This window comes from Pollicipes pollicipes, unplaced genomic scaffold (assembly GCF_011947565.3).
Source record: "Pollicipes pollicipes isolate AB1234 unplaced genomic scaffold, Ppol_2.1 Scaffold_7231;HRSCAF=8579_pilon_pilon_pilon, whole genome shotgun sequence".
NCBI classification, from domain to species: domain Eukaryota; kingdom Metazoa; phylum Arthropoda; class Thecostraca; order Pollicipedomorpha; family Pollicipedidae; genus Pollicipes; species Pollicipes pollicipes.
This window is the reverse complement of record NW_023597034.1, coordinates 9,397,631-9,409,605: the sequence shown is the minus strand read 5'-3', so window position 1 is coordinate 9,409,605 and position 11,975 is coordinate 9,397,631. Positions and strand designations below refer to the sequence as shown.

Below are 11,975 nucleotides of genomic sequence, written 5' to 3'. Positions count from 1 at the left end.
AGGCCCGGTCGGGTCGGATAGCTCGCTGCAGTTCAGCGAAGCTCTCCATTCCAGTCCAGTCGGCCGCCAGTCCCCGCCGCGGGCGGCGGCTCCTAGCTCAGGTCAGATCAGCGGGCGCGCCCGCCCCTCGGCGGCGGCCCCTCTCTCCTCGACTCCGGCCGCTCTCCGGACGAGGACTCCGCTCCCCATCACAGGGTAAACACGCCGCCGATCATCGCCACCACACGGCGGACAAGTCTGGTCAGCGGGCGCCGCCCCGCCGGCAAGAGACCGACCACGAGCGGCGGACTCGACCGTCATCAGGGCGTCAGCCGAAGCCCCTCGGCGCCGCCGGCCGTCGCTAGCGACCGCGCCACGGCGCGCACGCCCGTCACAGACAATCGCCGGCCCGTCAGTCGACCGGCTCTGCAGGCGGCGCACGTGCGCAGACTGAGCACGCGTGCCGACGGGCGGCGGCCGACGGACCGCGAGCCGACGGGCCGACCGCTTCCCGCCACCTGGCTGCGCGGGAGACGCGCTGAGCTCGCGCGCGAGACACGCTGAGCTCGCGCACGAGACTGAAGCGGCCGCGTCCCAGCGGACGGGCGGGGAGCGATAGGTCACGTGGTTGGAACGCCGCTGGGCGCACCGGACATTCGTTCCGTGGCCAATTACTGCCGGTGGTGAGCCTCCGGCGCCTCAGGTCAGGCGGCTGCGGCGGCGGCGGTGGCCAGACTGGCGGCCCCTTACGGCTGCTGCACCAAGCCCTCGCCAATGTGGTCAGTTAACTGCAGTACTACGGTTTCGAACCTGATTCATTCGATGGTATCGGCCCTAATTACGACTGGCCTTGGCAGTTTGGATGCACTCCCGCGCCGAGGCCTTTGTCTCACCTCGCCGCTGGTCGCGCTTCCTCGATCGAGCCATCACCCAAGTCATGATCAACGTCCTGTACGCGTCGCCGCGCGTCGGTTGGCCCGCGGGCCCGATGGAGCGCACCAGCCACCGCCAGTCGGCACCGACTCGCCTCTCTTGGCCGCGGACGTCGACAATTTACGGCCGCGGGTAAACAGCGGGCGTGAGGGCCCATGGCCGCGTCGGAAATAGACGTCACCGCGGGGCGAGGTTGCCCCGTCCACCTTCACTTCTCCCTCCCTCTCCCCCCCCCCGCCGACCGGTGACGGGTCATCTCCGGTCTGCCAGGCAGGAACGCTAGGGGGGGGGGGGGGGGGGGGGCGGACGGAGGGAGCAGACGGGGAATGGAACGACCGGGGCAGACACGCGGCAGAGCCCAGCAGGACCGGCGTGGCCCACAAAACAACGCCGGGCTCGAGCATGGACACAGTGGGGAGCGCGCTGGAGCCCGGCGGGAGTGGCATCGTAAAATATTAAAACCGAACACGATCAAATATCGTGCACATTCTCCCCACGAAGCGACGCGATTCGCATATTTCAGCGATGATATCAGCGGCGGTGCCGGCGGGCGTTGATGGGCCCACCAGCCATGTCCGCAGCTGCCAGCCGTCGACGGGCGAGCTCATTTCTCAGCGCTGACTAAATGCAGACCGTTCAGCGAAGTTTCGGACAGCGACATGATGGCATTCCATGTACGCTTCAGCGCCGGCCAGCAGTCCAACGTCGTTGGACAGCGGCGGACAGGCGCTGTCCGACAGGACAGGCGCTGTCCGGGGGCGGGCCTCCCTATGACGGCCGCCCATCGCGGCTCGCGGCCCGCGGCCCACGGCGGCAGACGGCGCCGACGCCGGCGGTCAAACACCGCCGGCCAGCGCCGACGCGCCCCCAGCCGTAGTGTCGGCTACTGTCCGCTCAACGCCATGGACAGGCTGAGGCTCCCGCCAGGCGTCAGCGTCACGCAGGCGTCGGCGTCACGCAGGCGCCAGTGTCGCGCAGGTGCCAGGCGTTAGCGCGGCCCAGGCGCCAGCGCGACACGCAACAAAGACGCCTTTGCAACACTGCCGCCTTTGCTTCACACAGACTAGCGTTCACCACACAAGCCCAAGCAGCAACAGAGGCACTCGTGCAGCATAAAAACCTGAGCAACACAAGCTTCGGCAACCCGAGCGTCGTAAGGGCGGGCACCAGCTGGTGGTCTGATCAATCGGGATGAACGATTCGAGGAATGGTCCGGAGCCCAAGCGCATGCGCCCAACAGGCGACAGTTCCGTAGCCATGACAGCAATGTTTGAACTCTGTATTGATCTGCAACCGGCCAACGTTCCTGGGATGCCTTGAATAGAGAAGCGCCAGGCATGCAGGCGGGGTCGGTTGGCTGCGTAATACATTAGCCGCCAAACTCTACGGGCGTCGCTTGGTCAATATGTCGATAATGGACGTGGCGTGCGGGGCCCTCGAAACCGAGAGCAGAAGTGAAACCAGGTCGACTCGCCTTGCACATTCATTTCTCAGTTAGGAAACCTGGACGAACTCGGGCGAAACGGCTGGCCGCCGGCCCCGCCCGCCGATGGGTTCCTGGGTTTCCGCCATCCGTTCCCCTCCCCTCCCGCCGCCGATGGCTCGGAATAGAGACAAACACAGCGACCGTCATTAGCTCATTAATCACGGCCCAGTTATCGGCTCCATCGCTCGCACCGGCACGCCGTCCGCCGGCGGCGCCGGATGGCGCGTCACGAGATCGGCAGCTGGCCGCGTCAGCGTCCGGCTCCGTGCCGGACGGCGGGGCAGGCCCGGCTCCATGCCGGACGGCGGGGCAGGCCCGGCTCCGTGCCGGATGGCGAGGCAGGCCCGGCTCCGTGCCGGACGGCGGGCAGGCCCGGCTCCGTGCCGGACGGCGGGGCAGAACCGGCTCCGTGCCGGGAGGCGGGGCAGGCCCGGCTCCGTGCCGGGCGGCGGGGCACGCCCGGCTCCGCGGCGGACGGCGGGGCAGGCTCGGCTTCGTGCCGGATGGCGAGGGAGGCCCGGCTCCGCGCCGGACGGCGGGGCAGGCCCGGCTCCGTGCCGGGCGGCGGGGCAGGCCCGGCTCCGCGGCGGACGGCGGGGCAGGCTCGGCTTCGTGCCGGATGGCGAGGGAGGCCCGGCTCCGCGCCGGACGGCGAGGGAGGCCCGGCTCCGCGCCGGACGGAGGGCAGGTTTGGCTCCGCGCCGGACGGCGGGGCAGGCCCGGCCCGAGGCCACCACCCGCCGATGACGTCGTTCGACGGCTCTGCTCCAATTTCCGATGACGAGTCCGGCGGCCAGAAGTGGGTATGTGCAACCTGCCGTGTCGCTGAAAGGCCCGGTGACGCCGCCGGGAGAGTGGTGCCGTGGCCGCCGCCGTCAACGGACGCCGTTACAGACGCAAGGATCGCCGAAAATACATTCCGACTACCAATCCTTTCAACAGCTGTCACATAAACTGCTAACAAAGTATCCGTCATCGCGCGGTAGACTTTCACCGCCCTTTACCAATGCACTTAATCCCGGTGATTAGCGCCCGGATGAAACGCCAGAAGCCACACGCTGACCACAGAAGAAACTCGGCCACCTCACCGCGTCTGCCGACCACCGACCGCGGCCATTGACTGGCCCGGTCAGCCGCCTGCCCGGCGCAAGCCAGTTTCACAAGGCAGCAACGTAACATGACAGCTGAGTCAATTCCCCGTATTCCTGGCCTTCCTGACCTCTTCTATACTGCGCAGGTCAATAACTGCACATTGTATAACACCGGCGCGCCAGTTCAATGGCACACGAATTAGCCCGGCGTCCAAGTTTGCTGCCATTAGTCGCACGCTGAACGTTCCAACATATACCCGACAGCTGTTCGCTACGCGGAGCCAGCGAGGCACGGCCCGCCGCTGCCGGGTGTGTCGGATTGTGCGCCAACCACCTGCGGCCGTGTCGGCGCGCCCTGCCCGGACCGTCCAGAGCCGGCCCGAGGACTCCCCCTTGCCCCGCCCGCGCCGCCGTCGATGGTGGCGCAGCACGAGACCCAGAATGGCGACAAGGCGGCGGCGCATGACCGCCGCGCTCCCCGGCGACCCGGAACCGGCTACAGCGGGTTCGAGACTCGCTGGTCGCATTTTTGTGTTCTGACCGGCCGAGGTGTAGAACACGGATGCTTAGTGTGTTAATGGACGGTGAACACCTGCCGCAAAGCGTCGTTAGCAAGATGACGAGCAACAACCGCGAGACTCGAGCTGACATGTGCGCTTGTAAGAACGTGTTGCAAAAGTGCAATAATACGTCACTTGGGTTCTCGTCTGACAGATCAGACGAAGAGGCAACCACCGTGTCGCGGTCACCCAACAACGGCGGTCTCGCAAGCATGAAGTCCGCGTCAGCTGCCGACGTCCAGCGGGCGCCGGACCCCGACACTAGCTGCTCCGGCGACAGAAGACACTGCGGTCGCTGCTCCGGCCACAGAAGACACTGCGGCCGCTGCTCCGGCGACAGAGGACGCTGCGGCCGCTGCTCCGGCGACAGAAGACAATGCGGCCGCTGCTCCGACCACAGAAGACACTGCACCGCTGCTCCGGCGACAGAAGACACTGCGGCCGCTGCTCCGGCCACAGAAGACACTGCGGCCGCTGCTCCTGCCACAGAGGACACTGCGCCGCTGCTCCGGCGACAGAGGACACTGCGGCCGCTGCTCCGGCGACAGAAGACACTGCGGCCGCTGCTCCGGCCACAGAGGACACTGCGCCGCTGCTCCGGCGACAGAAGACACTGCGGCCGCTGCTCCGGCCACAGAGGACACTGCGCCGCTGCTCCGGCGACAGAAGACACAGCGGCCGCTGCTCCGGCCACAGAAGACACTGCGGCCGCTGCTCCGGCCACAGAGGACACTGCACCGCTGCTCCGGCGACAGAAGACACTGCGGCCGCTGCTCCGGCCACAGAGGACACTGCGCCGCTGCTCCGGCCACAGAAGACACTGCGGCCGCTGCTCCGGCCACAGAAGACACTGCGGCCGCTGCTCCGGCCACAGAGGACACTGCGGCCGCTGCTCCGGCGACAGAAGACAGTGCAGCCCTCCCGGCTGGCGTCACACCCACGCCGGCTGCGGCCAACCCGCGCCCGCTTTGTCCGCAGATTTCGTGGCTGGTCAGATTAATTGCGACAGAGCTACGGCGCGTCAAAGCGCCGGTGACCCGGCGGCCGATTCCTCATTATCCGCCACCGAACCGGGCGCGTATCTGACCAATTCCTCATTATCCGCCGCCGAACCGGGCACGTATCTGACCGATTCCTCATTATCCGCCGCCGAACCGGGTGCGTATCTGACCGATTCCTCATTATCCGCCGACCGGTGCGTATCTGACCGATTCCTCATTATCCCGCCGCCGAACCGGGCACGTATCTGACCGATTCCTCATCATCCGCCGCCGAACCGGGCACGTATCTGACCGATTCCTCATTATCCGCCGCCGAACCGGGTGTGTATCTGACCGATTCCTCATTATCTGCCGCCGAACCGCGCGCGATCTGACAGATTGCTCATTATCCGCCGCCGAACCGGGCACGTATCAAGCGCCTTTCCACGGACTGGACAAACACTCGTTACTGGCGGATAAAGCGTGGTGACCGCGACCATCTGTTGGCACCGTCGGTCGCAGCTGCGGTCACCCCTAATGGGCAGGGTCGATCGAGGTGAGGGGGTAATAGCAGAGCTCATGCGGTTCGCAATGGTCTGCGTCGACTGTTTATCGATTTACGTGGGGTCATTAGCAACGTCACTCCTCGAGACGGCTGGCAAACTGGGGCCTGGAGAAACGACAGCGTTTCGTGACAGCGTTGGCCGTAACCAACCATGCAAATGCACGCTCCACACTTTTAATTTCAACACGGGTGAGAGCCTAATCCAGGAAATGGATTAGGGTCACGCCCAATCCATTTCGACTCACTTGATGCGCACGTTGTCAAAGTCACTGAATAAGCTACGCCGAGTGCCCTGAGGCGGTGCCGTTCCGGACCAGCAGCCTTGCCACTGGTCACTTGAGTACAACACGTAGCTGAATCAGACGTCGCTCAACTGAGTCCCGCGTTCGTTGCCAATTTCACGCGCAGTGTCGACCTTTCGCCACGCGCACTGTATCACACCGCGACGCGCTAGTAGATACGTAGTGGTGAAAATACACAAGTCTGAAGACATCTGCAGCAAACTTAACCTCGGTTCTTCCGCTTCCTTGGTCGACGGCTGTCATCATCCACCCACCACTCTGCTACCGTCGCCGTGATTCCATCCCGCCAGCTTAGCTCACTGCACTTTTCTGCATTGGACTGGTTACGTCATTAACCGCCATTATTGTGTCTCTGTGCACATAAACACAGAACACTGACCATTAGTCATATCTTCAACTGTGTCTTAACTAGCTTCGAACCGCCAGACACATTATCTGCTTGCAGCCCGCGAGCTCACGTGTATTTTGTTCAACGGCGCAAACTACTTGCACGACAGATTTCTGCCACGGCAGTAAATAATTTTGGAGCAGCCGCATCTGGTCGCGCCCGTGTGCACCTAGCAGAAGAATACCACAATAAAGGCAAATCACTTATCAAAAAAGTCAGACAGTCATTTCGGCGGACGAACAACCGGTCGGGCGGCGCCGCACTGTACCGGTCGGGCGGCGCCGGACTGTACCGGTCGGGCGGCGCCGGACTGTACCGGGCGTGCTGCGCCGGACTGTACCGGTCGGGCGGCGCCGCACTGTAACGGACGGGCGGCGCCGCACTGTACCGGACGGGCGGCGCCGGACTGTACCGGGCGTGCTGCGCGTGCTTTTCCGAGCTCACTCCCACTTCAGTAACGGCGGACCACTTCTGCTCCCAATGGGCGCCGCTGCGGCTGCAGCTGTGGCGTCCTGAGACCCAAATCAACAACTTACCTGCCCCCCTCCCCCTCCCCAACGGCGGGCCACCCCTAACCATCTTCTCGCCCCCACAGGCGTGATCGTACAAGCACGACAAAGACGTGACAAGGACGAAAAATGTCCACGACGACCAGTACAGAGCCCATGTCTGGGCACAGAGCCAAGATTTCGTGACAGAGGACATGGTTGAAAGGCTGCCAGAGGCCCTGCAACCTCAGGGACTCCACAGCTTTGCTCAGGGGTACTAGGTTTCGCTTAAGCTTCTCAAAGCTGCCGTTGTTACAGAGTGTGTTAACTTTTAACATCACATTACATTTTTACTGATTACATTACATTTTTACGATACATTCTTCACATTAGATTACATTTTTACACATTCAAATATGCCTTTCGGTGGATGTATTCCACGGTTCACACAGGGGCCATTCCAGACCAGCCAGGTCCTCTCGCCCGCTCCAGAGCTTACAGACGTTTATGAAGCCTCACAAAACGTTCACTCACCATTGTTGCACAGACTTTCTCAAAAGTTTTAAATAAAGGATCCCCAAAATATCAGGAAATGTAAAAATATGTTCCAAAATTTAGACGTCCCTAGGGCAGATGGAGAAACCTAGGGGCCTTGAACTTCTCAACGGGGTAGGAGTCGCTCCTTTCGGCCCTCACCCCTCAGCCGTACGTTCCTGCCTGCGTCGCTCCCAAGAGGGCGGAGGCGAACGGCCGGGGCGCCAGCTGGACGACAACGCCTGAGTCCTCGCCTGTCGGCGGTAGGTCAGAGGTCACCCGGCAGCCGGTAGACGCGCGGTCGGCGGCTGCCTCGTGCCGCATTGTCGCGGTGAATGCGCCCCCTCCCCCCGCACTGTCGCGGTGAATACGCCCCCCCCCCCCCCCCCGCCCCCGCCCATTCCCGAAGCTTGCGTGACTCACATTGCCGCGTTTTTCAGCAGCCCGGCGATCCAGAGCCCATTTTGCCGGGACGTGCCACAGGAGCACCGACCGGTCGAGGTGCCAACACCACGTGCCACCAGCCGCGCAGCCGCCCGCCCGCCGAGCGACCGACCCGGAGGAATCCGCCGCGCCGCCTGGCCCACCAGCCGGCGGCGCGACCGCGTCCGACCGGACCAGCGTTTGACGCTCCAAGTCAATACATCGATAGATCATGCCGAACCGTTACCAGCGGCACACGAAAACGGCGCCGGCGCCGCCCGAAGGTCGCGCGGCGGTGCACGGGTCGCCGCAAAACTGACGACTCGACGAGGTGTCGCGCGCCGGCGACCGCGTCCACCGCCGGACCCGCTCGATAAGGTGCTGGGCGAGTCGTTCAAGGAGAACCGGTCGGTGGGGCGCGCGGCGGCCGGCACGCGGCGGCCCTATCCCACCCGATATCCCAGCTAGTCAGGATAGATTCCTGGCCGGCCCGGTCGTGGACATTTATTTCTGTAATTGGCTGGGTCGAGCCGTCTTCGGGGAGCCTGACAGCTGAACGGAGAGGGTTGGGCCGACGGTCCGCCAATGTCCGGCCACGCCATCAGATGCGCTGATAATGAGCAGCACAGCCAATTAACCGCTGAGTTACATGCAGCCAAGGCACCCGGCGCACTAGTTCATATCAGGCCAACGGGCCAACAACCTAAACAACCCCGGGCCCCGTTTTTGCCTCCGTCGGGTTTTTCCACCCACTGATTGGCTTGTAAACCGTCGCGAGCGAACGGCACGGAGACGCCCGATCGGCCGGCCGATGTCCACGGAGACGCCCGATCGGCCGGCCGATGTCCAGAGCCGCCGCTTCGAAAGCGCGCGCGAGTGTGAACAGACACCCGAACATCAGCCAGCGGGCACCGCCGACCACGTCCCACGCCGCCAGGGGGTGGTCGCGCCTGATTCGGGGTTATGTGCAGCTAATGATCCGTGAATCAGGCCGTCTGGCCTTCCGCGCTTGCGGACACCAACCGTTACGACCCCGTTCGCAACGTTCTCTCGGCGCCAGACCGTCACGGAAACACGCCGATGATGCACCCCACAGCAAGAAGTCACAGTCAAAAAAAGCGCAAGAAATGACAAAAAGCGCCGGGTCGAGCAGGATTTCACGCCGGGCGTGACGTGTCCGAGGCCAAGCCAACTTAATTAATCCCATGCGGAATGTCAACGTCTCCTCGCATCGGTGGACACAGGTGGTCGCCCTGACGGCGACATGCATCGTCCACCCGTGCCTCGTCGTTACCTGTCGCGCACGCCGGTGCGCGCTACACCCGGCAGCGCCGCCGCTTTAGCGACGCGTCGTTCTCCCACGGGGACGTCGCTTAAAGCACGCAGGCTCGGAAAAAACACGCAGCTCGGCGGCCGCGCACGGCCGGCCGCCGCAGCCGGTCTTCGGCGGACAAGATGGCCGCCGGTACGCACCCGGCCGGCAGATTATGGACGGCGATAAGAATTGGAAATTGTACTGACCGGCCGTGCGGGACAGATTTAAGCCCTTGGTCACAGGCGACAAGGGCATGTGACCCGGATCCGACGGAACACTTCGCGACGGCGGGGAGAAAATACCGTTGGGTGTCACTGGCAGACGCGAGACAAGGGGGTAGACAGACAAGGCTGCACGGCCCGTGTTGCGCATCGCCATACGACGGGGTGATAAAAAAGAACACGACAGCCGAACGGAAAACTTCAAGATAGAGCTTGACAGCTCGATTTCGACACCGCCGTGCACGGGCCGAGCCTGGAACTCACCTGACCGGTTGGCCGCGCCGCCTCCCTCTCCGCCGGTGAGCGGGCGAGAAGGGGTGTCGGTGAGAAGCAGATCCGGCGGAACCGCGACGGCCGTCAACTCGCGGCACGCTCCAGCCGCTGACCGTCGACCTTCTCGCTCGAACCGAGCCTCGGGAGCGCTCGGCGACTGGACGGCCAGCTCCTCGCACCCAGCTGCTGTCGGTCCGCGGCAGGGTCGGAGGCCCGCCACTAGTCCGGCGGTGTCATCCACGCGCGCGCCGGGACAAGCGCACGCGTTCGGCGCCCACGAGCCGGTAATGCGACGTCAACTGGCGAGTCGACGCGGCCGCGGCGCGAGCCCGGGAGGGGTAGCGGAACACCCGTCGTCCCTCGGTCAGCAGTGCAGGGCTGCGGGTTCGGGCGCGCTGACTCCGCTCGGCGAGGTTCAGAACCGCGGCGGAGACGACGCCCGTCTTCCCTGAAGCGTCGCGTGGCGTTTCTGGCGCGTCAGCGGCGCCGAGTCTATCACACAGAGAGGCGGGCGCGGTGGCGACCGAAGAAGCGTCCGCCGCGCCTCCGAAGCCGGCCCCGCGCCAGCAAGAACGCCGCGCATCCAGACCACGTCCAGCGCACGTCCGGCGCACGTCCAGCAGTGTCCTCTCACACCCACCGCGCACGTCCCATGCATGTCCCGCGCGTGCGCGCAGCCCGCTGGCTCACACGTGGTTCGGCTGCACGACGCGGCCGTCGGGGGTCCGGTAGACGACCGCGGGCTGGCCGTATCCGCACAGTCGGCCCCACGTCTGCAGCGTCTTGTGCGACCACACCCAGAAGCCGGACGTGATCCCGACGATCAGCAGCATCACGTACTTGATCATGAAGAACTCGAAGTACGGCTGCGGCCGCAGCAGGCCGTCGGCGGCGGCCGGCGGGCAGGGGATGGCGTATTTGGACCAGTTGGGGTTCCGCAGGCCACAGTGTTGCTCCTGCCAGCCGAGGGTCCACTGATCGAGGAACGCCTGCTCGTAAAACAGGCAGGCGATCACCAGCGTGGCCGGCAGCGTGTACAGCACCGAGAAGACGCCGATGCGGATCATCAGCTTCTCCAGCTTGTCGGTGCGCGTGCCGTCGTGCTTCATGATGGTGCGGATCTTGAAGAGCGAGACGAAGCCGGCCAGCAGGAAGACGGTGCCCAGCGCCAGGTAGACGACCAGCGGCGCCAGCACGAAACCGCGCAGCGCTGGTACGTTCAGCACTCCCACGTAGCAGACGCCGCTCAGCACGTCACCTGGCGGCAGAGGGTCAGGATCAGTCGTGGCAGAGGGTCGCGGTCAGTCCCACGGCAGAGGGTCGCGGTCAGACGCGACAGAGGGTCGCGGTCAGTCGCGGCAGAGGGTCGCGGTCAGTCGCGGCGGAGGGTCGGGGTCAGTCGCGACACGAGGCATGGGTCACGGCCGAGTCAGCGCCACACGCCACGTTACGCGGCGCTCGGCTGACGGCAGGATGCGGATCGCACACGGAGACGTGATGACGTGTCAGAAGCTGCATACGTTGTCTTCCAAATGAGATAAACCTACGCCACCGATAGGACATGGGTCGCCATTCAGTGACGGTTGCGGCCGGCCTCAGTCATGCGCCTGACCAATGACGGAGACTGTAGCCTCCGTTTGCCGGACTCAGTGTCAATATGTACACAATACGCGCGTGCATTACGGATATTACGCATATGGAGCGACCAAAGCTCCACCACCCTAACGAATCCGATGTAAGCCGACAACGTTCGCGCGATTCAGACGCATTTTCAGACGCTACCACCCCCACCCACGCCAGAGACAAGGCACCGAGCAGGGGCCGGCTTGTGGGCACGAGCCCACGTGCTGGGCTCCCGCGGCCGGGCAGGGCTTTCTGTTTCGTCTGCGCGGCCCATTCCGCAGCTCGGCTTCGTTCACCTGAGACCACCAGGCGGTCGGAAGACACGCCCACGTCAGGTAACTCGCAGGAGGCTCCGATGCAGAAACGGGGGCCATGCATGGGCTGCAGCACATGCTCCGCTACTGGAGGGGACTCCATGAACCTCGCCGAGTCGTGCGAGGTTATCGCCCATACCAGCAGAACGTGCTGGTCGGCAGGGATGCATTTCCTCCAGTGTCTACCACCTTGTTCGTCCAACAACACGCCCGTTCCAGGCTGGACACGCCGGGACCTCGGCCCATCCCACCCCCACCCCCCTCCCCCCCAAAAAAACACGCACCGTGACGCCAGCCCTCAGAAACGACGGCGACTCCAAAACAGCAGGCGTCGCTGCACTGAAAGCCGACTACGATCCAGAGCAAAGCGAGGAACGACTGAGCGATCTCCAAATTCTCCATAAGCTCTCAGGGCCCACTCAGAGATGACTCGCCACTCCCGAGAGTCGCCCAGCTCCTCTGAGAGCTACTCAGCTCTTGAGAGACACCCAGCTCCCCTG

At 64.3% G+C, this 11,975-nt stretch overlaps 1 protein-coding gene across 1 annotated transcript; it reads right to left on the bottom strand.

The window, feature by feature from the left end:
• Positions 1-9,530: 9,530 nt before the first annotated feature.
• On the bottom strand, positions 9,531-10,737 carry LOC119110736 (frizzled-1; the record flags this gene model as incomplete). The annotated part of the gene is given in 1 exon segment (XM_037234658.1): positions 9,531-10,737. A coding segment is annotated over 1 exon segment (513 nt), but the record flags the coding sequence as incomplete, so codon positions are not given.
• Between the last annotated feature and the right edge of the window lie 1,238 nt (positions 10,738-11,975).